Below are 27,944 nucleotides of genomic sequence, written 5' to 3' on the forward strand. Positions count from 1 at the left end.
TGTACATTTAAATTTGACTACCACAGTGTATTATATTTTAGACCATAATTTGTCACATTACACAAGAGAACAGTTAAAATTGTGTTTAAAACCAAAGGGTTTAAGGCAAGGTGTTTCACCCTGCGTACATCCGGGCTGGCTTTTTTTAAAACAACTTTATTTGCACACTCACAAACATCATGTGGCACAAACAATGGTACAAAAGTCGCCATCATACTTTAAACCAGGGGTGTCCAACCCTGCTCCTGGAGAGCCACTGTTGTAGGTTTCTCCCTGTTCTCATACCGGATTCTAACCATTTACAAACCTGTGACAAGCTTCAGCTGCTTGGTAACGAGCAGAGCATTAGAATGAGGTGTGAAACCTAAAACATGCAGGACACCCCTGCTTTAAACAAATGTATATTAATGTGTTATTTATATGTATATATATATATGTGTATGTATATATATATATATACATAATGCAATATACATTACACATATATATATATATATATAATGCATTATACATTAACACACACAGCCATTTTTCCTTTCAATGAACATTACAGTCTTACATTATGATAACATAACAAATGACTTTAAAGTGAGATAAAAAATAAATAACTGAAAAGTAAATGATTACAAAATGAATTTATATTGAATTCAAAAGGAGCATGAGTTCTCTGACCAGAAGCGGATTAATGCACAGGCTGGCCTAGGCTGCAGCCTAGAGGCCAGACTATAATCATTTTTTCTAATTTACCTCACTGGGAAAAAAAAAACTTCCATTGGGGCCCTTAGAAACATTAAAAACATTTACTGATTGGATGGATATGGGACACATTTACCCAATCAGCTGCGCCTTCATAAGGTCAGTTTTGTTGTCAAGTGATACGTCACTCACTGTTACTGTAACTGTTACTGAGAGTACAGCGGCAACATGTCAGAAAGGAAATGTGATAGGAGCAGGAAAAAGAAAAGCACAACAACTGAAATAACAACAGGACCCAGATCTACTCAAGAAAAAAAATCCTTAATTGACAGAACTTTTCAAAGCTCTGTCAATTTACGCTCAAAACTTTCCTCTTTGATAAAGCTTACAGGTAGGGCTTACGAGCCCCTAGCTTTATTATTATTTGTAAGATGATTGTGTCAGGACAGATGTCCGTCCTCCACAGAGCTGGGTCTGTCTGACGTTTCTGACTGTGATAGGGAAGGTTTTCATTTCCACCGTACTCTACGGGGGAATTGTTGTGTCTATGTAAATCATAACTAAGTCATAGAGTTTGGTCTCTACCTACTCTGTAAAGTGTCCTGAGATAACTTTTGTTGTGGTTTGGCACTGTAACTAAAATTGAATTGAATGTGCCTTTCTGTGTGGGTTTTCTCCGGGTACTCCGGTTTCCACCCACAATCCAAAGACATGCAAGTGTTAGGTTAATTGATGACTCTAAAAATTGCCCTTAGGTGTGAATGGTTGGCTCTTTCTGTTCTAGTGGGTATTTTTTCCCTGATAAAGCTGATTAATGATGTGGGGGCCCAAACAAACAGTAGCCTAGGGGCCCCTGACCACCCTGATCCGCCCCTGTCTCTGACACACAGGGGGCGTGCCTGACCCGCTGTGGCTGGCTGACTGTGACCGCTCCTGAGACTGTTGCTTCACCAGGAAAGTAAACACCCCACTCTGTGTTAAGATGGCTCCGCTCTCCGTGTACCGAGTTGGGCTGCTGGTGTCGTTTTCAGTGCTGCTGACGGTTCTGTTGGGTTTCGGACTGCCGGCTCTACTCAACGTAGCGATGAGGATGTTGGGATTACCGGAGACGAGTGTCCCCGAGTGCATAGTTGTGCTGTATTTACTTTTTGTCTTGTATATAGCGACGCCTCGCATTCCCAGAGGACTGGTGGAGGTAATGTGACCATACCATAATGATACCATGCCATAATGTTCCCATACTGTGTCCGGACTGTTCCGACACGCACATGGATGTCGCTTTATTGTTCCGCACCACGTCCGAGATAGATGCAAATGTCCCAGCATCAGCTTGTGTCACCAAGTTCTGCAGGGAGATGAAGAAAGCATGGGAACACCGTGGACTGTAAGAGTCTAGTAAAAGATGTCTGCCATGACGGATGACACAAGTCACACTTATGTATACCGTCATAATACATCCTTTATGGGCCAAAGTCGTAAAAAAACAAACGAAACAATGATTATATATATGTTTATAGATATATGGCAATTAGATATATGTAATGTATATAGATGTATATCAATTATATGTCATGTATATGAAAATGTCAGTATAGTATATCATGAGAAATGTAGTTTGTAAAAAATAAAATCCCAAAAGTCATAGTACTGAGAAAAATGAACAGTATATGTCAGAAACAGGCGAAAGTCATTCATAGGATAGTGTGTATAAAAGATAGATAGCAGCTTGCTATAGTGTGTGGAAAATTCAAAACAAAGTTATAGTATAGAATGTAAAAAAGGTGAAAAAAGTAACACTATAGTATGTCTAAAATAGTGAAAAAGTAATACTATAGTATGTCTAAAAAAAGTGAAAAAGTAATACTATAGTTTTTCTAAAAAAGTGAAAAAAGTAATACTGTAGTATGTCTAAAATAGGGGAAAAAGTAATACTATAGTATGTCTAAAATAGTGAAAAAAAGTAATACTATAGCATGTCTAAAATAGGGGAAAAAGTAATACTATAGTATGTCTAAAATAGGGGGAAAAGTAATACTATAGTATGTCTAAAATAGGGGGAAAAGTAATACTGTAGTATGTCTAAAATAGTGAAAAAAGTAATACTATAGCATGTCTAAAATAGGGGAAAAAGTAATACTATAGTATGTCTAAAATAGGGGAAAAAGTAATACTATAGTATGTCTAAAATAGGGGGAAAAGTAATACTGTAGTATGTCTAAAATAGTGAAAAAGGTATTACTATAGTATGTCTAAAATAGGGGAAAAAGTAATACTATAGTATGTCTAAAATAGGGGAAAAAGTAATACTATAGTATGTCTAAAATAGGGGGAAAAGTAATACTATAGTTTGTCTAAAATAGTGAAAAAGGTATTACTATAGTATGTCTAAAATAGCGAAAAAGTAACACTATAGTATGTCTAAAAAAGTGAAAAAGTAATACTATAGTTTTTCTAAAAAAAGTGAAAAGAGTAATACTATAGTAAGTCTAAAAAAGGTGAAAAAAAGTAACACTATAGTATGTCTAAAAAAAGGTGAAAAAAAGTAATACTATAGTATGTCTAAAATAGGGGAAAAAGTAATACTATAGTTTTTCTAAAAAAGTGAAAAAAGTAATACTATAGTATGTCTAAAAAGTAATACTGTAGTATGTCTAAAAAGTAATACTGTAGTATGTCTAAAAAGTGAAAAAAGTAATACTATAGTTTTTCTAAAAAAGGTTAAAAAAGTAACACTGTAGTATGTCTAAAAAAAAGGAAAAAGTCATAGTATAGTATGTCTAAAAAGTAATACTGTAGTAAGTCTAAAAAGTGGGGGGGGATCATACTATAGTAAGTTGAAAAAGGAAAAGGAAAAAAAAAAGTCCAAATCTAATATGTCCAAAAATGGTTAAATCAGTCACATGGTAACCTGACTAAAACACTCATGGCATAGTTTGTTGAAAAAAGTCAAGAGAAGTCAGAATATAGCATGTTAAAAAATGCTTACATTTGTCATATATATATATATATATCTATAAAGACATTCATAATAATCATCATATAATCATTCAAATCTTGACATGTTTTCCGTTCCTGAATGAAAGTGTTTAGGCCTTTATCTGTGTATATCTTTTAAGCTTTATATGTAGAACTAGCAGCCTGACGGTATTCTGCCCTTCTCTCTGCAGGTGAAGGGCAAAGCTGTGTTTGTCACGGGCTGTGACAGTGGATTTGGCCATGCGCTCGCCAAACATCTGCACGAGCTCGGCTTCACAGTCTTCGCCGGGTGTCTTTTAAAGGTACAGAGAAAACGTACAGGAACTACTCATCAGCTGAAACTGTTCGTTGAAGTACGGATTAGACTTTAAGGTCTTTATTTGCAAAGTGGAAGCAAAAGGATAAATGTCTGGGCTGGAAAGATGTACTAAGTCACACCTTCATGCCGAGAGTTGGTGTAACCATGGAGACGTGTCATCCTTGCAGGATAAAAGTGGAGAGGGTGCAAAGGAACTGGAAGAATTTCATTCGGATCGCATGAAAGTAGTGCAGCTGGATGTCTGCAGCGAAGAGCAGGTGAATCAGGCTGCAGAATACATCAAAGACAACCTGGAGGACTCACAAAGAGGTACTTTAAATAATTCACATGTTGACTTGTGAGTGTGTGAGTGTTCATTCAGACTTCTTTTTGTCCCTCTATGACAATCTGTCACCGTACATGATCCAGGTCTGTGGGCTGTGGTGAACAATGCCGGTGTGTCAACATTTGGAGAAGTGGAGTTCACCTCTATGGACACCTACAGGCAGGTGTCAGAGGTCAACCTGTGGGGCACCATCAGGGTCACCAAAGCTGTTCTGCCCTTAATCCGCAGGGCCAAAGGTCAGTGGCTGGAATATCCCACTGTATGTTACACGTGATCACGTACACGTTGAATAGTGCCGGACTGCAGCTTGGATTCTTGGTCCATTGGTTCATGAAGGATTATGAGCATTCTTAGGATTCCTCCGTGAAAGAGAACGGTGCAGCCGACCAATAAGTCGTGTCCCGTGATTTCTGCACGGAAAGATAAGAATGCAAACAAGCTGGAAATCGAAAGAAATATACATTTATAATGTGCAATGAAAGCTTTATATGCTAATTTGTAATTTGTACAGCACTTTTCTTAAGTCACAAAGCGCCTAAATGAGAAACACAGCAGACAGTAAAACAAACAAAGAATGAAAAGCAAAACAGGATAAAATGGTAAATAAAAATACAATATAATAAAGTTATATTCATTCATCTTCAACCGCTTGTCCATGTCGGGGTCGCATCGGGCGTGAGGCGGGGTCCACCCTGGACAGGACACCAGTCTATCACAGGGCACATAGAGACGTACAGAGACAGACAAACATTCACACCTACAGGCAATTTTTTAGAGTCATCAATTAACTTAAGACGTGCATGTCTTTGGACTGTGGGAGGAAACCGGAGAACCCGGAGAAAACCCACGCAGACACGGGGAGAACATGCAACCTCCACACAGAAAGGCCCCAGCTGGGATTCGAACCAGGAACCCTCTCGCTGTGAGGCGACAGTGCTGACCACCACCACCACATATTAATCATCTCAAAGCCCGTTTTAAAAGGTGTGTTCCTAGTTGACATTTAAAAGAGAATATCAAAATAAAGGTGCAGACTGAATGGTCAAACAACTTGATAATGTTCGAAAGCAATTAGAAGTCTTGGATTACTTATTGTTCACAATATTTGTTTTGCTTATTTTTCATTTAAATTTAAGAATTTCAAAGCACAACTTGAAATTCCATTGTCATTGTTCCCCAGTGTTCATTCTAATTCAGCATTTGTTTTGAAGAGAAAACGCCTCGGATGGCGTATAAAAGCCTGACCACACGTCTGTCCCCTTTACCTCTGCAGGGCGTGTTGTGAACATGGCCAGCATGTACGGGAGGATGGGAAACGCCTCGCGCTCACCTTACTGCGTGTCTAAATACGGTGTGGAAGCCTTTTCGGATTGCCTCCGCTACGAGATGAAGACCTGGGGAGTTAAAGTGTCCATAATCGAACCGGGGAACTTCATCATGGCCACCGGCATCCTGACCCGGGACATCGTGGCCAGCACGGCCGATAAGCTGTGGAATGAGGCACCCCCCCATGTGCAGGAGGATTATGGGAAAGCCCACTTTGCGCAGCACACGGCTGTGATTCGCTCTTTTGTCAACAGTGGACAGAAGGATATGGCCCCTGTTCTGGATGACATCACTGATGCCATCCGGTCCAAGTGTCCTTACACGCGGTACAACCCCACAGAGCCACACTTGTGGATCAGACTTCAGCTGATGACCCATCTGCCCGCCGCCATATCTGACTTCCTCTACTTCTGAAAGATAAGCTGTTCCTGTACGAGCCCCGTCCATTTCACATAGCAGCATATTACTAAAGTATGTAGCGATACACAGATCTACAGAGTTTCTCTGAAGAGGGCTATTCTTCAGCACTTTAAATCATTCACTGAACAAGCCTTAAAACTAAGTAATTATTGCACTTTGCTTATTGTATGTCTTACAAGAACCATGACTTTATCTATACAGCTAGATTTCATGATAAGTAGTCAGTGAGGCTATATCGTTATTTCGGGCTGTGGCATGGTCTTACAAAAAAGAAAGATTTATTTTGTTTTCCTGACTCTTGTGATGTTTTGCCTCCTGGGAATCTTCTGAGGACCAAAGTTGGTTGGAGCTCAAGAGAAGGCTCCTGCTGTTCTGCTGTGGCCGACGCCGGAATAAACCAAGGTCAGCTACTGTAAGGCCGTGGTGAGATTTGGCTCGCCTCACCCCCAAAGTTACGCAACGACAACAACAACACAAGCCCACTTTGTCTCACACGAGCCACGAGGACCCTGCGTGCTTCTTCCACAGCGAGGTTGATTGATGTGATTAATGGGCGCGCTTGAACGGAAAAAGCCCCCCCTCTCCCCTCCCTTGAATGATGTGAATGAAAAGAGCATTTTATTTTGAAGTTATTCCAATCACAGTATCAATTTCAAGAGAGATTTGAAATAAAGTGAGCAAAAATGTGATGGTGCTTCACTGAAGGTCTCACTTGGAGACTGGCCTGTGTAATGATGCAGATAGCCACCAGGTGGGGCCCACGCGTTACACAAAGCCACCGCTGCTCATGCACCAATCATCTGCTGTCAGATAATGTTAAACGTCCCAATTTAAGATGCATTAAAATCACATTGTAGCAAAGCTAAATCACAAAGTAAAGAAAATCTACCCAGTCTTATATATGGTTAGGACTCAGACTAAACACACGGCCTAGTCTATTCAATACTCAAGTGCTGTGTTTTGTAATCTGGTAAAAGAAAAGAAGCTTGAAGACAAAATGAAAGTGGAAGCGTTTGACAATTCGGAGTATTCAAACACTCCCGACAGATAAAAACAAGACATGATCGTTTTTATGCTGTTTATTACATCTTTTGAACACTCTAATAAACTCTTCTAAATTATTACACCTGAAGACGGTTCTCCCCTCCATAAAAACAGTATTAAGAGCATGACATTAAATTTCACAGCACTGCCTTTATCATTCCACAGCATGGATCTGTTTTCTTCACTCTCTCTCGCTCTCTCTCTCTCTCTCTCTCTCATATACAGAAAAAAAAAAAGCTTTGTGAGACAAAGAACACCGAGAAGCAGCACAAAAGCACCAAAGTTGGGACACAGGTCATTTGTTCTGAATATTATCAAGAAACAAATCTGGAGAGTCAAGATTATCTCAGGCTTGTTTAGCGGCCGAGAAAAAACAAAAGCTGTCCGGCCGCACTATAGTTCTTGATCACGAAGAATTGTTTCATGTAACGATCTCTTGATAATATCCATCACAAGCGACTCCAGTGTCTTTTTAAGCAGATTTAAAAAACAAACAAAAAAAACATCTCTGTACAGCTACAAGGCTCTGCTCATGCGGCCTCTGTTGGTGTAAAATGAAAAGAAAAAAAAAAATAATCCCAGTTTGTAACAATATCTACGCAGGGAGATTCTGCAGTTCTGTGTTTGAGTATCAAGTAAAACATTGAAGTATTGAGGATTCTCTTTACATATTGTGGCTAAACTGCAAAAGTGAATGTCTTCTACTCGTCTTATATGAAATGCATACAGACATGTAAAAAAACAACAACTATTTCCTTGGAAACCGTGACAGTTTCTTCACAACCAACGATACGTGATGCCGTTACTTGAGGTGCTCATACATTGAGATTCAGGTCATGATTACATCACACCTGGGAGTTCTGTTTCTGAATGAACATCAGCACATATTTCTATACTGTATATGTAGGCATTCACTGTTCACTTAAGAAGTTATACTTGATGAAATCAGCAAAGGTAAGGTCACTTGAAACTACGCACAATATCACCTAATGGGCATTTTATGCATGACAACAAAAAGAAAAGTTAGACAATGACATTTTCAGCAACAGCTAAACGAGGAAATACCCTTCTTCATAAAAGGATGACGCCCCCCCCCAACATGTCGCTCACTAATCAGACTGACGCACATGCAAAGCTTTAACCAAATAAGCACGCAGTGGTGACAAGAGAAGTGGGAAGAGAGAAAAAAAAAAAAAGGGACACTAAACCTTTGGTTGACAGAAAGCTGTGAAGGCACATTAAAATCTCCTCCTAAATCCTTCAAATTGGGGCACGTTGCGTTGGCGTCACTTTGATGCTGCGTAATATTGCAGATGCTTTAAAACTGGAAGTCAGTCAGGGAGGAAATTTCACCAGAAAAAAAATATGGGTTGTTGATAGCAGTTGGTTAGAACTGTAGGCAAACACTATCTCACATAGGGCGTCAGAGGAAATAGCACCAATACAACAGCCAGGGATTGGGTGTAATAAATGACATGTAACAGGATTCCTGTAACCCAAATACTTCTGTGGTGACTGACACCGCAGACACCAAGAGGGGATCATGAAGGGAATACAGGCACAAATGTCCTACACAACTGGATTTTTTTTTTATCTGGGACCCAAGTGAGCCAAACAAAAAAAAAAAAGAGAAATCACTCATATTCATAAACAATCCTGTGATTTGCATTTATGACCATGTTAGGCATTAAACAACATCTTTCTTTTTAGTCCCGACAGAAGCTTCTTAATCCTGGAATGTTGGTTTGTTTTTTGTTCTGTTTAATTAGATATAATCTCACCTTTAAATTAACTGACCACCGGTACTTGTAGGTGCATAATTAGAACTAGCCATTTCAACCCCCGCCATGAATCAAACTGAACGGGAATTGTTTTAATTTGCAATTTAAAGCTGCGAAACAGAAAACACTCACAGCCTCTTGTATCAATAGCTGTCAATTATCTGGGGGAATGGAGGGAGAAAAAACTAAAATAAAAAGGCGCACACCCATGTTTTGTGTTCTCTGTGGCACGACTGACTCTCCATGGTTGATTAATGAGACCTTAAAAGCCCTCCCATCCCAAATCCTTTATTCTCAACTATGATACATCACCGTCGGTTCATTTCCCCACCTGTATACGACTGGGAGCGCTAATCCAGATACTCTGTGCAGTGGAACACATTCTCCAAGTCTCCTCCCTAGATCCTACTTCACTGCTTTTGTTTTTTTTAGGGTCCATTTTTCCATTCCTCCTCTATGAAATCCCTCTTCCTCCCCCTCTCTTTCTCTGCGCTCCAGTCCAACTCGCCACAGCTGGAGAACTCATCATCGCGAGCATCGTGATCACCATCATCGTCATCTCCCTGAGCCCACTGCTGGAGCGGCTCCCTGCCAACGCCGCTGCAGCTCTGATTGCAGGCCCTGGTGCTGGCTGCCCCCTTCAACATTCAAAACACTACTTGGTCCATTTTCACTCGACAAATACCCATTCACTGTAAATATAAACCATGAGTTCTACTGGAAACATTTAGATGCGCTGTACTCTAACTTCACGTTGACCATACATTTGGAAAAACGGGCTGGATTCCCCAAACTAGGAGACTTCTTAAGACATATTGGCCATCAAGCATTTATTTTATCACCAGTACTTAAGTAGAGGATTGTTTTCTAAAAAAAATCCTTTGTGCCTCCTTGAGGAAGAGGGCGTCATCTAGCTTGATGTGTATGTGCTGCAAACCGCACAAACACAACCCCTGGGTGACCCCTTAACTCCTCCACTCCCTGCAGTGATCACTAATTCAGGAGAAGTGACATCATCCTCTGGACTGCCTGAACTGGTCCTCCATTTCCCCTTTCCTAGCTCCACAGAGCTGGCGGGTGTTCGGAAGCCGCACTGCTGTCAACGTACACCAAAGACCCCCACCCCCCCTACCCTCCTTCTTCCTCATTTCCAGAGAAGTCCCCTTTGGCAACACTGGGAGAACGCATCTGCTGTCAGTGGGTGTGGGGGCTCTGCACTGAGGAAGTCTCCACACTATGACGGAAAGTACTTTCTGACTCTTCACATGACCTCTAGACACATGGATAAACTCTCCATCACTCGTGCAGACTGTCAATTCTCTCTTTTGGGAGATAACAGTGAAGGTGTGAGGACACTTTTCTGTTTGCATGCACGCATGCAAAGCCAGCCCCGCACTGTTTGTGATGCCTCGGCTTTGTAACATTCACATGATACGGATACAGCAATATGTGAGACAAGCAGTTGTGTTGTACATAAAGAAAGTTGAACAACTAGTTTGACTTTGCACAAGATGAGGAATCCTCCAAATCCTCCCAACTACAGAAGCGTGCGAGTGTGATATTCCAATCTCTACCACCATGATCCTAACAGAATTGTATCAATAAATATATTTTGGTCACTTCGTTTTTATTCATGATTAGCAGTTAGCAGAAGTTGTGGATTAGTGTGTCCACAATCATAACGAATTAAGACAGACAACACAAAAATAAATGAGTTGAAATGTAGACCTCTGTAGGCCAGTTTGCTAACGTCTGAGAAATGCCTCATACTGGTGGTTGTTGTGTATTGGATACAGTTAAAAAAAAAAAATCATCACATTTTTAAAAAGAAACTGTTAAAAAGATTATATATTATCAACAAAAACAAAAGAAAAGGAATCTAAATGCAACTCTATTAGATATCAAGGTGGAAATACATGGCATTGCCTATGACCTAACACATCTGGATAATTTAAAATAGTCGACCAAGAGGTCTGTAGTCAACTCTCAGGAGTCCATAGTCTTTTTGTCTCCCCCCTTCCATTCCTCCGTGTCTCTCCCATGCTTTTTCCATACCTCCTCTTGGAATGCTCACAAATCGGGCATTGAAGTCCTGATGATGTGTTAAGTCCTCAGGCTTGGAGTTTAAATGTTAGTGTGTGTTCTGGCATGAGTATCTGTATGTATATATATATATGTATATATATGGATGCAGTAACTGTATAGAGGGGTGTGTGTGTGTGTGTGTGTGTGTGTGTGTGTGTGTCAGCGTGCAAGTGCATGTGTGTGACAAAGAGGGATCAGGAGGCAGCCAGGGCCTTGATCAGGTACAGTTTGTCTCCCTGTTCACTGGTAAAGATGGGGGCCTTTTTGTAGTGTTCGACAAGCTCTTCCATAGAGTTGAACTTACGCTGTCCGATGCAGTAAAGGTTTTCCTTCAGCTGCACTTTGAAATGCTTGTTCTTGCTCTGCGCCTTCAGGGAGATGGAGAAGTCGTTTGGCTGTGAAGAGAAAAGGAAATACGAGGTTGTATTAGTGTTCAGACAGTGTTTTTACCTCCTGGGTGAAGGAGTCTTCACACTGTGCAACAGCGATCATGTATGTTTACTGTGGCATTTATAGCAGCAGTCACATCGCGGGAATTTTTTTTTTTTGCCGTACTGAATAGTTTGAAGCTTCATTCATAATATTCACATTCAAATTCTCAATCATTTGAATGCTGCACCTCTTTATTTCATTTTTACATGTCTATTTAATCTGTTTCACAAAGTATTTATGCACAATTGCAAATAAAGACTACATAGGCATTAGTCAGTCTTTGAATAAATGACAAAATAAATAAATGCAGTCTAGGACTAAGGACCACAGAGTTTACCACATTTCATCTTGAATAGCCCAAACTTTCATCTTGAACAGCCCAAATCACACAGTGTGAAGGGGCCTTAAATCTGCACACTGTATGCACATCCATCCATCCAGTAAACCATCCATCCAACCATCCATCCAGCCAACCATCCATTCATCCATCCATCCAGCAAACCATCCATCCATCCATCCATCCATCCATTCATCCAGCCAACCATCCCTCCATCCAGCCAACCATCCATCCATCCAGCCAACCAACCATCCATCCATCAGTGATGGTTTAGTAAGCATGTGAAGGCTACTGACCGATGACTCGCTGTCTCGGATGAGGAAGTCCCCCTCTATGCCTCTCTGGTTGAGGGCCACTTCCGCCTGGTGGCGTGTCACCTTTCCGTAGTACCACTCCTTCCCTGCGAAGCGCCCGACGGCTGAGGGCGAGATGTAGTCACAGTCAGGTGTGGGCGGCCCAGGAGGCCCTGCTGCGGGTTTATGGGAGGTGGAATCCAGCACAGTGACGTAGTTTTTAGGCACCAAACCCAGCTGTCCATCTGCTTTGCGACACTTCCACCACTCCGGGTCGTTCTCGGGCTTCTCCACCACCTCCATCACCTCTCCCTTCTCAAAGTTCAGCTCCTCGTCGTTGGCTGAGCTGAAAGGGTAGAGCGCCTGAACAGTGTGCAGCACTCTGTTCCCGTTCGTGGTGCTGTTCACCACGGCCGCCAGCTTTTCTGTTAGCGATCCAGCCGGGTCTCCGAGCCCGCCGACGCCCCCCGCCGTCCCGTCCACGTCCTCTGTCACGTAGTTGGATGGAAACCAGCCAGACCGTCCATTGTAGCTTCCGCGCCACCAGCCGTCGCTACACTTCTCCATCACCACCACCCGCGTGCCTTTCACCAGCGACAGCTCGTCCTCCCGCTCGGCTGTGTAGCTGAACTTGACCAGGGCGGGCAGGTTGAGGTCGTACAGCCGCTCGCTGTTATCTGCATACATGTCTGTGTCTGCGTTGGAGGCCGTGTCTCTCATCCCCCCCTTCCTGCTCTTCACCTTCCCAATTCCTAGAGAAGATAATCAAAGAAAGATGTAAGAGTTTACAGAGAAAACATCACCTACACTACAATTAAGTCCAGTTCCAGTGAATTAGGTCAGAGACTTAATTAGAAGGCACACACGCCTCTAGGTGATTTTTTGCATATTAAAACTTTAAAGTCATTATTTTACTAAAAAGCAAGTCCCTGGAATTCACACCCACTGATGACAAGTCTCAACAGAAAAACAAAAAACAAACACACACATCAAAAAAACACTAAAAATCCCAGACAAATACCAGGCAGCGATAATAAATATTAGGGGTTGTGCTGAAATACAGGGAGGATGGGTGAGTACGGCTAAAATTATTCCTTTTCTACATTTACAGTGGCCTAACCCCCTCACACCAAATCCAGATACATTCTTGGGGATTAGTGTAGGTGCTGAGGAAACAAAAAAGCAATAATGGTGCGGTTGAAAAAAAAATCAGTGCAGTGGGATTGGGATGAAAACTTGTTTTGGCATGGTCCTAGAAATCCTGTGGAAACTAAAGAATGTCCACTCGTTTATCAAAGTAATGCTACCTAACATTGAAATGAACTACAAACTACATTAGCCTTGAACTCTGGGGGCAAAAAGGCTCAGTCACATTTCATTGTTGCTAATCACATTGCGCTAATCACCTTGGCTGCCCTGACACCTGCGGCCTTGCTTGCACAGCAGCTGGATGCCAAACTCTGCCCCACTTCTGCTAACACTCTAGCTTCTTGCTCTCCACTCCACCTCCCTCCCAACCCCATCGTGCTCCAAGCACCCCACTGAGCTGACCATTTCACTTCAGCGTAGAGAGGGGATGATTAAAAAAGGCATATTTATCAAGACTTTATCAACTGTGGAGTAGTAGAGAACAAGCTTTTCCTTTCGGTTTTGCGGGCTAAATGTCAGCCACAGTCACACAGGGAAACAGCCCAGAGGCTAACAGAAGGGGGATTACCAAGCCCTTTAGCCTTTTCCTGGGTTATGGAGCCCGGAGGCCGAGCTTTGGCAGGCCTGTGGTCATCGCCTTTACTTGACAAGAATTTCCACTTGGCAGCCTGACATGGTAACAGTTGTATGAAACACATGTGTAGCTAGCTACTAGTGGACGCAGTGGCAAGATCACACCTTCCAACTTTCCAAGAGACCAGAAAGCAGCCCTACTACGCACAACTTGATCCGTCTATAAGTTACTTATGAAAAAAAGCAACAGTCCCCCAGTTTGCTAGCTCTTAACATTACTGTTATTATCACAGATTTATGGCCTAACTGATGATGCAGGCAAAACAGACCAATGCTCAGACAGACATTGATACCAGACACAAAACAAAGTAGTGACTCCGTTTCTGATTACGTTTGCAAGGCTATTGCTTGCATAATCAAAAGTTAGCTGGGTGAAATTATACAGGAAGGCAGGGTGTAGTCTCCCGGACAGTGCTGGGTTGACGGTGTATGCGTGTTTGTTTTCTGAGCCGGGGAACGTGACTAATTTGTCACATCGCCACACTGAATGTGCTTAAATTGGTACTCAAAAGTGTCCGTGACTCAAGGAGTGCAGACAAATTTCATGGTAGTGCTCAGAGTCCAACGTCAAATTGCTTCCAGGTAGACCCTGTTATTAGTCACACCACTGTAGATAACTACAGACTCCAGACGGGGTGTTAGGTGACGATGTCTGTACGTGGAGGTTAGGTCTAGTTATGCTTCTTTGCAGTTCTCTCTCAAGAGTTTTTGCACAAAGGCAAGAAAAAAAAAATCTATATTTTTCACACAGATATAGCCAAATAATTAGGGCACAGAACCTGGGTTTTTACGTTTACATAAATGGCTCACTCCTCCTTTTTGATGTTTAAACTGAAACTAAATGACAGACAGAATTTAGAGCTACACTATCACATGTTGAGGAAGAAGAACATGTTCGTGCAGGTGCAAGCCCCAGGATCTGTTCTGTGCACAGTTGGAAATGACCTAGTTAGCTCCAAACACAGGTTAGGGGTCAACTCTGCATAAATAAAGTATCGTTAAGCTCCAGCTGGGGACGGAGACAAGTAAGAGCTTATATTTTTATCTCTTAGACCAGGTAACACAGCCCTTATCAGTGTCCCTGTCAGAGATTTTATGTGCTGCTTCCTGCTACAGTCACACTAACAGTTTGCATTAAAAAAGCACAGAGCCCAGGGCCACTGCATTTGACTAGATGCTCAATCTAAACTGAGGTAATAAAGGGAAACTGAGATTTGCCTGAACAGCTATAGGTCAATGATACTGGGAGAAGATAAGGGGTTATTAAGGGGCATATGCTTCTTTAAAGGACCATCTCTCCCTGCTGCTGTAGGGAAATTGCTTAGAATTCACTTGTGTAGCAACAAATAACTGCGAGTTTGTGTTTCCTTTAACAATTTAGTTGACGCTCTTATCTTACCAGGCCACACCACACACACAGACACACAAATACAGCAGGTTCTACCATGTTTTGTGACCACTGACGAAGCTGTACTGAGGAGGCAATCTTTGGACCTTTAAACATGCTGACCTCTACAAGGCATGAAGGTTGGCATTCTGGTAATGACAATAGGCTGAATGTTTGAATGCAAATTCGACTGTAAAAAAAAAAAGGAGTTAACCGGGGTAAATATTGAATTCAGAGTCATATTTTACAATGTAGCATAAATTTCCTTTTTGATTGGGACGTACGTGCTCTAGGCACCGGAAATAAGTCAAATGTACACAAGCAGTTTGGCCGCATTGGATAGTGCTGAAGTTTCGAAGGTTTCGAAGCACTATCCAATGCGGCCCAAATGCTTGAGAGGGTCTCCAGACAGCGCACACATTTTGGGCAATCATGGCCATTTTTCTGTATGGCTGTAAAAGCATACTTAATGTATGCTGCCTCATACCTTCTGATTTTAGATGGCCAGGAGTTCTAATGTTTTTTGTAGCTGTGTCCTCCACAGCAGGGCTGTGTTCCTTTTGTCTCTTTCTTGTTAAAAACCTTTCCATTTTGAGCTAGCTTGAGGAGCAAAGCAGCTTGATAAATGGCGCAAACCGGCAGGTCTATACATGACGTCATGAAGTCATGAACCATGTTTTGACTGGCAGGCAATCAGAAAGACAAGCATTGTAAATAACATTGTGATATGTTCTATTATAAATTATATTTTATAATTATGATTTTAAAAAAAAAATCAGATTATATTTTATAATAATGATTAAAATTTTTTAATCTTATTTTTGTCTTTCCTTTTTTTTTTCTTACTTTCCCTCCAATTTTCTGAGGTCCCCCTAGCGCCCCACTTTGAAGACCACTGCTCTAAGCTACTCAAACCCCTGCATATGGTATAAGAGTTACACAGTGACTAGGCAGTTTTAAGGTCAACAACTTCAGACAGGACTCATAGCTGTTGTGACGGATGCATCGTTGGTTGTTATTAAGACTGAAGCTGGAAATCTTTAATTATGGCACAGTCCATCTTAACAGCAGGCCACAGTAGTGTCCGGACCTGCCACTTTTACAACACATATACGTGAGGATGAGTAGAATTGAACAGTTAATAGGTTGTCAGTAAGTAATAAAAATGTGCCAAATCTGTGACCACATACTGTATCATGTAAAGGGTCCTGCACACAAACAAAATAAAAGCTAGTAGCGTTGCCCCCTATAAATCGATGAGTCGAATAATCCATCTGTGACTCAGTTGAGCTTCTTGATTGTTGTTTTGTTCAGTTAGTGTGCATTACATTACATTACATTCTAGCAGGGTGAGAACAGGTGTTTCCCACAGGTGGACTATAGATGTGAATGGTGATGATATGGTAAAAAAAAGTCACACCCGCAAAGCATGGTCTGTGGGTGGGTTGCTGACATCGCCACAGACCCCTGATGAACTGGGAACAGTCTGCCCAGGTTGACAGCTGTCTCTACCTGCAGGAAGAGAGGGCATAGCGAGCATTCAGTCCACCGCTCTGGGAAGCGACGAGGTCTGGGCGAGGAGTGCTGTTAAACTCATGGCCACTTTTCCAGCCAGCACAGAGCTGGCTGTAGAGTGGAGACGTGGGGATCCTGCCACAGGGACCGGCCGTCCCTGACCCACAGAGTTGAACCAGGACCTTCGGATCGAACAGCCAAATTCAATTCAAATAAAACAAAAATCTGATTCAGGTTGGGCACTAAAACCAAAGGCTACCCCAACTTTTTCTCTTTGTGCCCAAACTTCATCTCGCCACCCGAAGACAACCCCACCAACTGCATGAACAATGCATGTGTATATGCAGATGTGGTAGCCAAGTGCTTCCACCGAAAACCCACAAACCACTACCCTACAGCTACCTGGGTAAAGTCTTTAAGACTGGAAACTTTTCTGTTTCGACGTCAGATGCTTTTTCCTGTGCATTTCCTGAGAGAAGGATGCGGAGGAAGGAAATCATGTTGAGTCAGATGGCAGTAAATCACTGCAAACAATGACAAAGAACTTAACGTGCATATGTTAAAGTCGTCCAAAAACTTCACTTTTTGTTTACACATGAGGTGCATCAGCAGGAGGAGAAGAAAGTGCCGGGGAGTTTGTTTGGCTACCAGTGACAGACAGGAACTAGTTTAGTTTTTTAACTCTGGCCTCCCTACGATGGCTGGCTGTCCATTGTCTGCCAGGGCCCTTTCGACCCCTCAGCTTCCCTCCATTCCAGATCTTTTCCTCTGTGGACGACAACACCCCGCGTCAGGCTGTCTGACGGTGTCGGAACATCCCCGTACTTGGAACACAACATGATCACTGGGGCAAGTTTAGCAGCAGTGAAACGGCTTGTTTGCTCACAAAAATTAAATATTTTAGAGCCAAAAAAGTGTGTTATAATTTGCCAAGTACCACGCTGGTGAGTTCCTATCAAATCTTAATGTCTATTCTCTTTGTGTCCATGGCAATTTAAACTCTGACAATGTGCGACTAGCATTCACCAGACATGTGGAGCAACAGAGAAACCTCCAGCCATATGGAGGTTATGTGTAAGTCTCATACACATAAAATGTAATAACACCGTGTAAAGTCAAGAAAGAGTGAGTCAACCTAACTAAAGGGAACACACACAAGAGCGAGTTGGCATATTCTTCAATGGGGATGGTTTGGGGTGCCTTTTAAGACTACAGCTTCAATCAAGCTGCTAACATGGCTGACTGATAGCTGTACAGGAAACATGCAAAGCTCTTTCAACTTCAGCCGTCTGAGACTTCAAAAGCAGGCAGCCATCAGTCTCTGTGACGGAGCAGAGGGAGGGATGGAGGCACAGTGCTCCATTTGGTTTTTACAGCTCTGGACAGTGCAGCATTACTGTCAGGGGCTACGCCAAATAGTAAAAGAAGGTGGTTGAATACAAATTATTAACTTTGTTTATAAAATCCTCCTGGTTGTGGATCTAAGCCTGGCTACTGATATTTGTGTACTTTTGCATCATTGCAGCAACTCTGGAATGATTTTTTCACTCTCAAACTGTCATTTTCAAACTTTTCTTTTTTCAGGTGACCTATTTTTTTCTTAACCTCTACTCTGGTGACCTACATTTGGAGAGCATTATATCTTGGGTTCCCCTCACTTTAGGACCAAAAGACTTCCTTAACATCAGCCATCCGTATGACTGTCCCTTTGCTCCGCCTGTAAAGCAACAGATGTCATGACTGACTGTATTGAATAATCAAATATAACTTGTATTTTAGGGAAACAGTGGTGCAGTTAGCATTGCAAACCAAACAGAGAGATCCCCCTTCAAAGATCAATGTAATGACTAGGGCTGGGTGTCATTTAAAACAGTATGTGCCAACATGAAACCTGATTTTTTTTGTATCAGTTGGTACTGGTAATAAACGTGATACTTGACTTTAAGACATGTTTTGCTAAAAAAAAACATTTTTTTGTCTTAAGACAAGCTACACAAAGCAAAAAACCTTCTAATCAGAAACTTACCAATAAAACATAAGTAAACTAGGCTATGAAACTGACCAAACACATGCTGCCAGCTCTCTGACATGTTGATAATCAGTGCTACACGTCATTCAATAACAAAAACATACTGAGGTTGAATAGTCCGCTATACACATGGCATGGACTTAAAACTCTGACACAGAACTATTTTGATGAATAGATTAGATTTAGGTATTAGTATTATTTATATTATGAAATGAACTGGTTCCAAGTAGTAAAATGGGAAAATGTTCTGGTTTTCTTAATCATTCATGATAATACACTAATAACTCTGAGTTTTGGACTGTTGCTTGGACAAAATAAGACATTTGAAGATGGGCTGCGATGGACATTATCTTCGTTCTGTAAACTATGGCTACAACTAATGGTCATTTTTATTACTGATTGATTTATTGAAAATCTTCATTAAACTATTACTTATTTTGTCTATAAAATGTCACAAAACTGTGAAACATCGCTTTTACACAACCCAAGACGATGTCTTCAAATGTCTTACTTTGTCCAAAAAACATTCCAAAGTTACAAAGATAATCAGTTTACTATACTACTATTACTTCAAAATGTAGCAAATGTTCAGCATTTCTGCTTAAAATACACCTAAAATTATTATTCAACCGTCAAAAGAGAAGCCGACTGATTTTCCTTTCGATTGACTAATCAATTAGTCAACCATTAGGTTCAATAGAAAAGGGAAGCTGTGCTGTAGATGTTTCCACTGTTCTCTACCAACGTGTTTGTCTTCAACAAGCCCAAACCACTCCTCACTTCCTGTTAAGCAATTCTTAATGGCAGAAGACACATGAAAACAAAGATGAGCGGACAGCTTTACAAGAGAAGAACATCTTAAGGCCTGAGTGATGCTGACGACTCTCTCCCCAACCTCTTAATTACGATACGGCTGTTTGCTTTTCTGGACTGGTGAGCAGTGGTTTGGAGAAAAGAAGAGGGAGTTGGAATGAGGGAGCGAGGGACAGAGACTGCCAGAAAGTCAAACAGACAGACCCCGCACAATGATTCAACTTCCTTCTAACTTCTCACTTCCTCCTCTGGCCTGCACTCCTCCAACACTCAGGGAGAAATGTGGCTCAAATTAGAGTTTCCGCTCGCTGGGGAGGCTGAGAAACAGGAAAACAAAAAGGGAGGGGAAAGAGAAAGACAGGGAGAGAGAGAGAAGAGACTAACAGCTCTCAGTTTACACAAGCAAAGGGTTTGTTAGCTCATCTCTATGTTCTTCTCAGCCATTTACACGCTCTGGATTCTTTACAGGCAGTGGGGGCACACACACACAGACACACACACACACACACACATGGAAGATAGACAGAGACAGGAGATACCACTCAACAGTTACAAGGTGAGATTACAGCATGGGTGTACGCCAGGGCCTTTTGAAAAAGTGTGTCAGTGTGGCTGTAAAGTATCCACGGCCCACGGAGCTGCCGGGGTAATGACATTCCTCTGATAACCGAGCGAGGTGCGGGAGATGGGAGCTTCGGGTCCCATCAATCAGCACAGACCCCTTGCTCCTCTCAGCACAATGACTACAGTGTTCTACATGAGCACCCCGCGTCCCTTCAACTGTAGCTCATGACTGGTGGAGGGTTGGAGGGGTGGAGGGACCCTCCCAGATTGAGCGAGCTCGCCCTGAGGGTAGCATAAAAGAAAACAGACTCTGGCTATGTCTTGAGATATTCCTAAACAGGGTGGAGAGGGGGTCTTCAAGCATGATAATGTAATCCACCGAGTTGCAGCCCACTCACTAGGACAAATGCTAGGGGAAAAAATGGAGTAGGATTACTGTGTGTGTTAAAAAGAAACAGACAGAGAAGGATTGCTGAGGCAATTACAGGCTTCGGCTCAGCAGAGGGCTTCTCAAAAGCATATCCACCCAGCCTTTGCAGCCGCTCACACAGACACAGTCTCAAAAAGCTGTTGAGACACCCTTCTCTCTCTCTCTCTCTCTCTTTCTGCCAGCACAACGTGTTAGCACAGAAATCACTTTCCGCTTGCACTAAATATGACACATTCATTTGGCTGACTTGAAGCCGAAGCTGACTTACAACCAAAGTGAAAAATCAGAAAGGGAAGATGAAAGACCGAAAGAAAAAAAAACCTGAGAACTGCTCTTGCTGCACGGTCAAAGAGAGAGAGAAAAAAAGTGCTTAAACTTCAGATAAAAGCTTGCTACACCACTTGTAAAAACAACACACGAGGATCTACAGAAGACGAGGAAAGGGAAAAACTCACGAAAGAAATGTTTGAATAGGTTAGCCATGTCCATTTTGGGCTCGCTGTCTCTCCCTCTCTCTGTCTCTTCCCCGGCCCCTGCTCTCTCTTCCCACTGCAGATGTAGAGTTATTCCATGTGAACACCCAGAGAGCTGGGCGGATAGCGGAGCAGGGCGGCCCACTCCATGACCATGTGGTCAGGCTCAGCCAATGAGAGAGTGGGAAAGCGAGGCCTCCAGCCCAGCTCTGGAAGGCAGAGTACAGAGGCCTCATGGAAAGGGGAAGAAGGAGGGAGGGAGGGGGTTGAAGCTCAGACCCAAGAGAAAGAAAAAGAGATAAAAAAGGAGCGAGATGGGGGAAAGTGAAGGAGCTACTTCATCAACATTAAGCAGCAGATTGGTATTTCTAAGAGGGTAGCGATCTTAAAAAATACACTCAGTAAGGATCCGTGGGGACGCTGGAACGCCCCAGTGAGTCAGTGAGAGCTCAGTGTCGCATGACTGCAGTTGTTGGTAGAGACACACTCCAAACTTTAAAACAAACTCAGGAAACATGAGTCTTTAAAACACACACACACACACACACACACACGCACACCAAAACACAGCCATCTGCAGACAGATCATACCCTCACACATTCTTTCAAATGATGACACCACTCCACACCCAGCAACAGGCTTGTTCAAAGAAGAAAAAAAAGAAAAGATGCATTTTTCCTCCCACATAACATTTGAAAGTGTAGTCATCCGGCTGTTTCTCTTATTGTTCTCCCACACGTGTATAAGAACAACACAACCAACAACAATGCTCTAATTAAAATGACTTGATTCTACTTATAGATCATAAAAAGGACAAATGAAGGGGACGCATTTACAAGCTTTCTATGATTGTATTAGTGTTTAAAGAGGCTCAGTTGTTTCTCATGTTTTACATTAGTCAGTGTTTTATTGGGTTTCTGTGTGAGTGAGACCTGAGCCTGTGTGTGTGTGTGTGTGTGTGTGTGTGTGTCTGTGTGTCGTGCAGCTGTTCACCTGAGGTTATTTGATCAATGGATGTAGTGACAGGTGGGAAGTTTTTGGGAGGCTCGTGGCTGTGGTGCATGACAACACATACCCCCACCCAACACACACACACACACACACACACACACACACACACACACACACACACACACACACAAACAAACACACACAGATTCTAGTGCAGCTATCTTGGTGAGAACACTCATTGGCATTATACATTCTTTTAAAAATCACAACTAACATCCTGACCCTGACCTAAATCAGACCTGGACCTTTAAACCTCAGTATTAAGCCCCAAACCGGCCTTTAAAAAAGGGAGCCAAAATGTCCTCACTCTGTTGGAAAAATTTTAAAATTGGTCGTCATAAAGATAAAAAAACACATAAGAGACAAATAAACCTACTCTAAACGTCACAGTAGGTAAAAAGCAAAGTAAGACCTCTTCCTGCTGATCTGCCATTGGTCAAAATCTCCCGTCACAGGCTAGATTTTCTTAAGCCTGAAAGCTGAGGTGGTGCAGAAGTCTAGTTTTGTCTCGGAACAATTGAATAACAAAATGATAAAAGAATATAGATTTTTTGCTCATCAGCAATTAACTGCCTACCCCAGGTTTAAAAGGAAAAACAGACCAGACAGACTAACAGTGCAGCAGTTAAATAGTTTACATGCCTGAGTCCAGCAATGACAATAAGGAAATGTCTTGTATATTAAAGTTGGTGTTATTAGTAACAAAAAAAATGAGCTGTATATAAAAAGAATTGTAGCACACAGCGCTGCCTGAATGTCAGTCTCCTCTCACCACAACACTTCCGCACGAGTTGTTAAAAAACAAAAAAAAACACTGTGCAGCTAACAGGAAGACACAGCGCACATGTCCAACAGATAAGTGTTTTGCAAACACTGCAGTGTATGAGACAGTAACAAATTGATGACACACTTCTGGTTAGAAGTACTTCAGTCCCTCCGTGCAACGTAAAGCCGATTTAGGGCCCAGGGCTTCCTCGCAGGGGGTCACCCTACAGACGGGAACGTCATCATCACGACATCAGTGAGCAAAGGAGATAAGGCTACCTCAAGTCCCACAAGTGTGGTCTAATGTTATGCATTTGTCAAATGGGCCCACAAACGAACACAAACTTACAATTATGACTACAATACAACTGCAATAGTAATACAGAACTACTGAATGTTTTAAGTGGCCCATGCTGTAATGTTTGATTGAATGAATATAAACCACAGTTTTCTTCCCTTTGGGTGTAAATCTGGGCAGGGATAATTCCTAGGTACCAGCAATGTAAAATGTTTAATTCAAAGTGAAAAAGGCCAACAAAAGAATCCACCAACACTAAAATACGTTTCGTGCTTCTTGCAGCCTGAGCGCTGAGCCGTGAACCTTCAAGATTTTGTACCAATGTGGTAGGCAGTTGCAATGATTGGCCCAGCATATACGCAGATTCACAGTTTTTCAACAGAGCAAGAGTACAGAAGAGGAGGTCCGTTCCTGGAGCCCTTTAGACTGCAATCAATATGAATCACCAGAAATTTGCGGGGGCCGTGCCCACCACACCGCACGGTCCGTAAGAAGCATAAAAAACAATAAAAGGTGACCGCCACAAACACTGTCGCTAGCAGAAACAAGATACCAAGCTGAAGCAGTTCACTGCAGTTCTACTGGCTGGTTTGACTGACTGCTGGTTGAGATAACAGTCAATGACGGAATAAAAACAGAGCAGTCAATGAATAAGGTTTTTCAAAAATTATGAATCATGGAAACCACGAGGGGCCAGGGTCCTGTAGTATGCGAGATTAGCTGTGGATGGACAGATTTACACACTTGCACATGCATGGACACATGATCCCATCCGCAGATAATTATTATAAAGTACTGTGTTAAAATCACAACCACAGCGACCCATAGCCTTTATTAAAAAATAGCCTTCATGTTGGTGTACCTTTAAATTCTCTCTTATCTAATCTAATGAGATCTGGCCCGAACAAACATAACCCTAACCCTATGACCAAAGTACACCAACAAACATTCCCATCTTGCTCTTAACTGAGACAACGATGCCCTGCAGAGCAGAACATATTGTAGATTAGAGTGTGAAGAGCATCAGAAACCTGAGACAAGAAGTTCTCCTTTAAAAAAAAAAAAAAAACAGAATAAATGATCAAAACGCAAAACCATAGGGATAACAAATACCAGTGTATTTCAGACCGGATGCTAGTCGTCAGAGTCTGTATCCCAAATTATCATGAGTGCCTGTCATTGAGAAGAATTAAGCTCAGACAAATGGTAACCTTGGCTTACAAACACAGTCACATTTGGCAGCACAAGGTCCTTGACAAATGGCAGTGCTTGGAAATATTACTGCTGCGTTGACAGAGCAGACAACACCTGTGCCGTATCAATTCCGTTCATGATAAAAAAAGGGTAGGAGATATTTGAATCAGTGGTCAACAAAACAAAACTTTTTATCTTTTGTGCATCTTTTGTGTTTGCATCTATATTGACCAATAAAAAACTTCTGAAGGATAAAAGAAATATAAAGCTGACTTACCTGGGCCAACGCTTCAAGACCAAACAGATAAACGCCAAGTTAGATTAGACACTACACTATAGACGCCACAATCATATACTAAAGCTTCAGTCTACGTGCACTGTGAGAAGAAAGTAGCTCTCAGCCCATCAACCAATCAGACTTCAGCCTGCGACCATCTTCCTGTGGAGGTTGTTATTCAATACATTAGATACCACAAAAATGTGGTCAAAAACAAACTGAGACACCGCTGGCCTAGATGAAGGATGCTCTCTGATGCTGCTGCACTAAGGTTGAACAATAATAAGCAATTGTGTACGTCAAACGAAGCAAGTCAGTTTCCATCAGAAAGATGTTATGAGTGACTGAAGCTGTAGAAATGTTTAGAGAACAAATACAGGTTAACTGTGATCATGTGAGCTCCTAAAACTAAAATAAACAGACTTTTGGAGAGTGCAAACTTAATGTGCTTATCAAACCATCACAAGTTGAATTCAACACTTGCAAACTGAAGAGCGCACAACTGATTTGTTTTACCGAGTGTGTCTTTGAGATTCTTGACAATAGAAGCTTTCCTGGCACTGTTTTTCCTCTCCACATAGTTGGACGGCACAAAGCCTGTTTTGTTGGTGGCATTTCGAACCCTCCACCAGGACTTGGAGTCGTCAAGGAGCCAGAGGCGCTCGTTTTTCTTGATGTCCAGCTCCTGGTCCTGCTGGGCCATGTAGTCGAACTTGGCGATGACAATCACCTCTTCCGTCATCTTGCACTTGGTACACTGGAGGCAAAGAGGAGCAGAAAAGAGGAGAAGAAAAGGAACGGGTGTCAGACAGGCTAGAATGAATGTTCTACATAAAACAGAAAATTTCAACTTACTGTTCAGCAAAATGTGTTTCTATTATACAATGGAATCTGGAACAGTGCTGGTATTTAGAGATGTTCCAATACCAGTTTTTCCTTCCAGATACCGAAACCTGCGTATAAGCCAATACCAAGTACTGATCCAATACCACCTCAGGTCAAATCCATTATAAAACATGAACAATTACATACAGAGAGTGGATGCCATAAAAATTTGACTATCCAGTTTGACAGTTAGTCTTAAAGAAAATAAATTGCGTGGTATTTGATTTGCGCATAGACTTGCATACTCGCAATTCTGATACCAGCATTTTAGGCAGTATCGGAGGCATTTCTGATACTGATATTGGTATCAGAATAATGAGGACAACATGATGGCTAAAAGAGAGGGTTTCCCCCAGGAAATTGGTAAGTGGAGGTGGTGGGCAATGGTGACATTTGTTTCCCCTCTTTTACAATAATGACACGTCAGCGTGCATTTGATTTCATAAACACAAATAGGAAATAAACTAAAAGACTTATTCGGGTCTTATCTGCCCAGCCTTCATGCACATTTTATTCTTCAACTGTGACATTTGCTCCAGACATAGTCATGACGTAAGAGACACGGCAAAAGTAAATTTAGAAACTGTGTTTGAATATAGATAGCTTTACCTGCACTGCATCAAAGCTGAGAACTTCAAGGGCTCGGATACTTCCCTGTAGACCTAGGAAAAGAACAGAGAGAATGCAGGAGTATTACAAATTGACTCTTCTCAAAATGTTCCCAAAGACGCCTTAATAATACTCAAAAGCTTGTATCTGTATTTCTGTTTAAGTTACCTAAAGGTCTTTGTCCATGTAGCCCTGTGCTAATGGCATATTCATGCTAAGCTATGGGCAGTGTTACTCAAATATAATACAGCTGGGCCAGACTCCTGAAGAAATGCCAGCTATCATTTCAACAGTTTAGTCTCTTCAGACAGAATTTCCCCCACCAATTGTCCTCTTGAAATAACAGATAAAGATTACTATTCTTTTCAGTCTTCAACACTCACACAAGCCAGAGAGTATGGAGACAATTTCTCAGTATCCACATTGTTCATATATTTACAGAGGGCATGATTCTAAAGCAGTCTAGCCATTGTCTATTGTGTAAGGCATCAACCAAGAACCTGTGAAGAGATAGATGGCAAAGATGACTGTAACAGGGAAGTAAAGAAGAGGGGCACTGTGCGTCAGCAGTGAGGCTACGTCAGCGAGTGAAGCTCTTGCTGAGCACTAATGATGTAGGATATTGCTTTAAATTTAGCACAGGCTAATAAATATTCCTACGTGTGCAGCGTTTGCAAATGCTGCGATTATGTGAATCACATTTCAAGCACCCATTGTTTGCAATGTTGCTTATCACAAGAAATTTCAAGTTCCCCAGGCATTTTTAAATGTATGATTTGGGAGTACTTTGATTCACAATCCAAACTTGTTTGTGTTTAACAATGAGCACATTCACAACAACCGGTCTCATGACCCATGCGGCCATCAGCACATCTATGCTTAGCTTAATACCGCAGCAGTGGAGGAGTGAGCACTATCAAAGTGGCTGTTTAGCTGCTCTGATGTCACGGGAGTGGATGGAGTTTCACCTTTCCCCCCTCGACTGACTTCAGGGACCAGACACTGACCTCATTGATTGAGAGCTCTTGGGTTTTTTTTTTTTTTGTGTCTAGCTGGCCTTGAGAAAGGCCCTGAAACTGATCTTGGGCAAACATAAGGGGCGAAGCTAACCTGCAGCATGATTAACTAAGAGGAGCAAAGTAAATAAGTATATAAGCCCAGAAGAACTTTACTCAGGCTTTTTCTGGAGAAATAGTCAAGATGTTGATGAGATGGGTCATCATTTCAGAAAACAAAACAGTGCCACATCTCATTCCCCCTCTACATAAAAAGAAGGGTGGATGAGACATGGAGCCTTAAGCTAAAATGTGTAACGTAAAGAAACCAAACCATCTCTGCATTTCATATAACAAGTTTTAAGGGGGGCATTAGTGATCTGGGCTATTTTTCCCCTTTGTGGGGTGCTGTTGACTGTGTTAACCAAAAACATTAGTGTGTATCGGGTGGTTTTATCTCATGGCATGTTATTGCCTGCTCCTTTTCCATGTCTAATTAAATTAATAAACACTGGGAGACATGTTCGGGAGCGGCACACAAAAACAAAGAGCTGATTTACTCTCCTCGAGTGCTGCCTCTTTCACTAAGACAAAAGGCAACAATCTCTCCACTCCCTGGGCTGGGCTGGGCTGGATAACTGTCTGCCAAAGAGGCTGACATGTGTATAGTATGTGCTCTTCTCCATTTACAAAAATCCCTCCCTTACCATCTATTTTCCCCACTTTCTACTCTTCCTGCCAGTGCATTAAAGAATCATCAATGTAGGACTAACCTTTTCACAGCTTTCTCCCATTTTCAGAATGCACACTGCATCTAGTCTCACTTCTTTAACTGCTATAAACCCCCACCCCGCATCTAGGGTGGCTGTGCACTAAATGCAC

The 27,944-nt window shown here is 42.0% G+C and overlaps 2 protein-coding genes across 3 annotated transcripts in view; one reads left to right on the forward strand and one right to left on the reverse strand.

Annotated features, from left to right (window-relative positions):
* Window positions 1–1,678: 1,678 nt before the first annotated feature.
* On the forward strand, window positions 1,679–6,946 carry bdh1 (3-hydroxybutyrate dehydrogenase, type 1; the record flags this gene model as incomplete). The annotated part of the gene is made up of 5 exons (XM_083936552.1): window positions 1,679–1,891; window positions 3,864–3,974; window positions 4,159–4,300; window positions 4,400–4,552; window positions 5,590–6,946. 5 exons carry the CDS (start codon window positions 1,679–1,681, stop codon window positions 6,054–6,056), a joined length of 1,086 nt encoding a protein of 361 aa, XP_083792678.1. The 3' UTR covers window positions 6,057–6,946.
* Window positions 6,947–9,975: 3,029 nt separating this feature from the next.
* Window positions 9,976–27,944, reverse strand: part of nck1b (NCK adaptor protein 1b) — a 28,027-nt gene continuing 10,058 nt past the window's right edge. Inside the window, exons 2-5 of one of the 2 annotated variants that reach the window (XM_083936531.1) lie at window positions 26,068–26,120; window positions 25,090–25,330; window positions 12,038–12,786; window positions 9,976–11,367 (exon numbers count right to left, since the gene is read on the reverse strand). In XM_083936531.1, coding sequence (XP_083792657.1) covers window positions 11,167–11,367; window positions 12,038–12,786; window positions 25,090–25,315 — 1,176 coding nt within the window. In that variant the 5' untranslated portion in view covers window positions 25,316–25,330; window positions 26,068–26,120 and the 3' untranslated portion in view covers window positions 9,976–11,166. Of the gene's footprint in view, window positions 11,368–12,037; window positions 12,787–21,009; window positions 21,098–25,089; window positions 25,331–26,067; window positions 26,121–27,944 lie in introns of those variants that run through there. The other variant, XM_083936532.1, reaches the window with a different exon arrangement.

This window comes from Echiichthys vipera (assembly GCF_963691815.1).
Source record: "Echiichthys vipera genome assembly, chromosome: 21".
Taxonomy (NCBI): Eukaryota; Metazoa; Chordata; class Actinopteri; order Perciformes; family Trachinidae; genus Echiichthys; species Echiichthys vipera.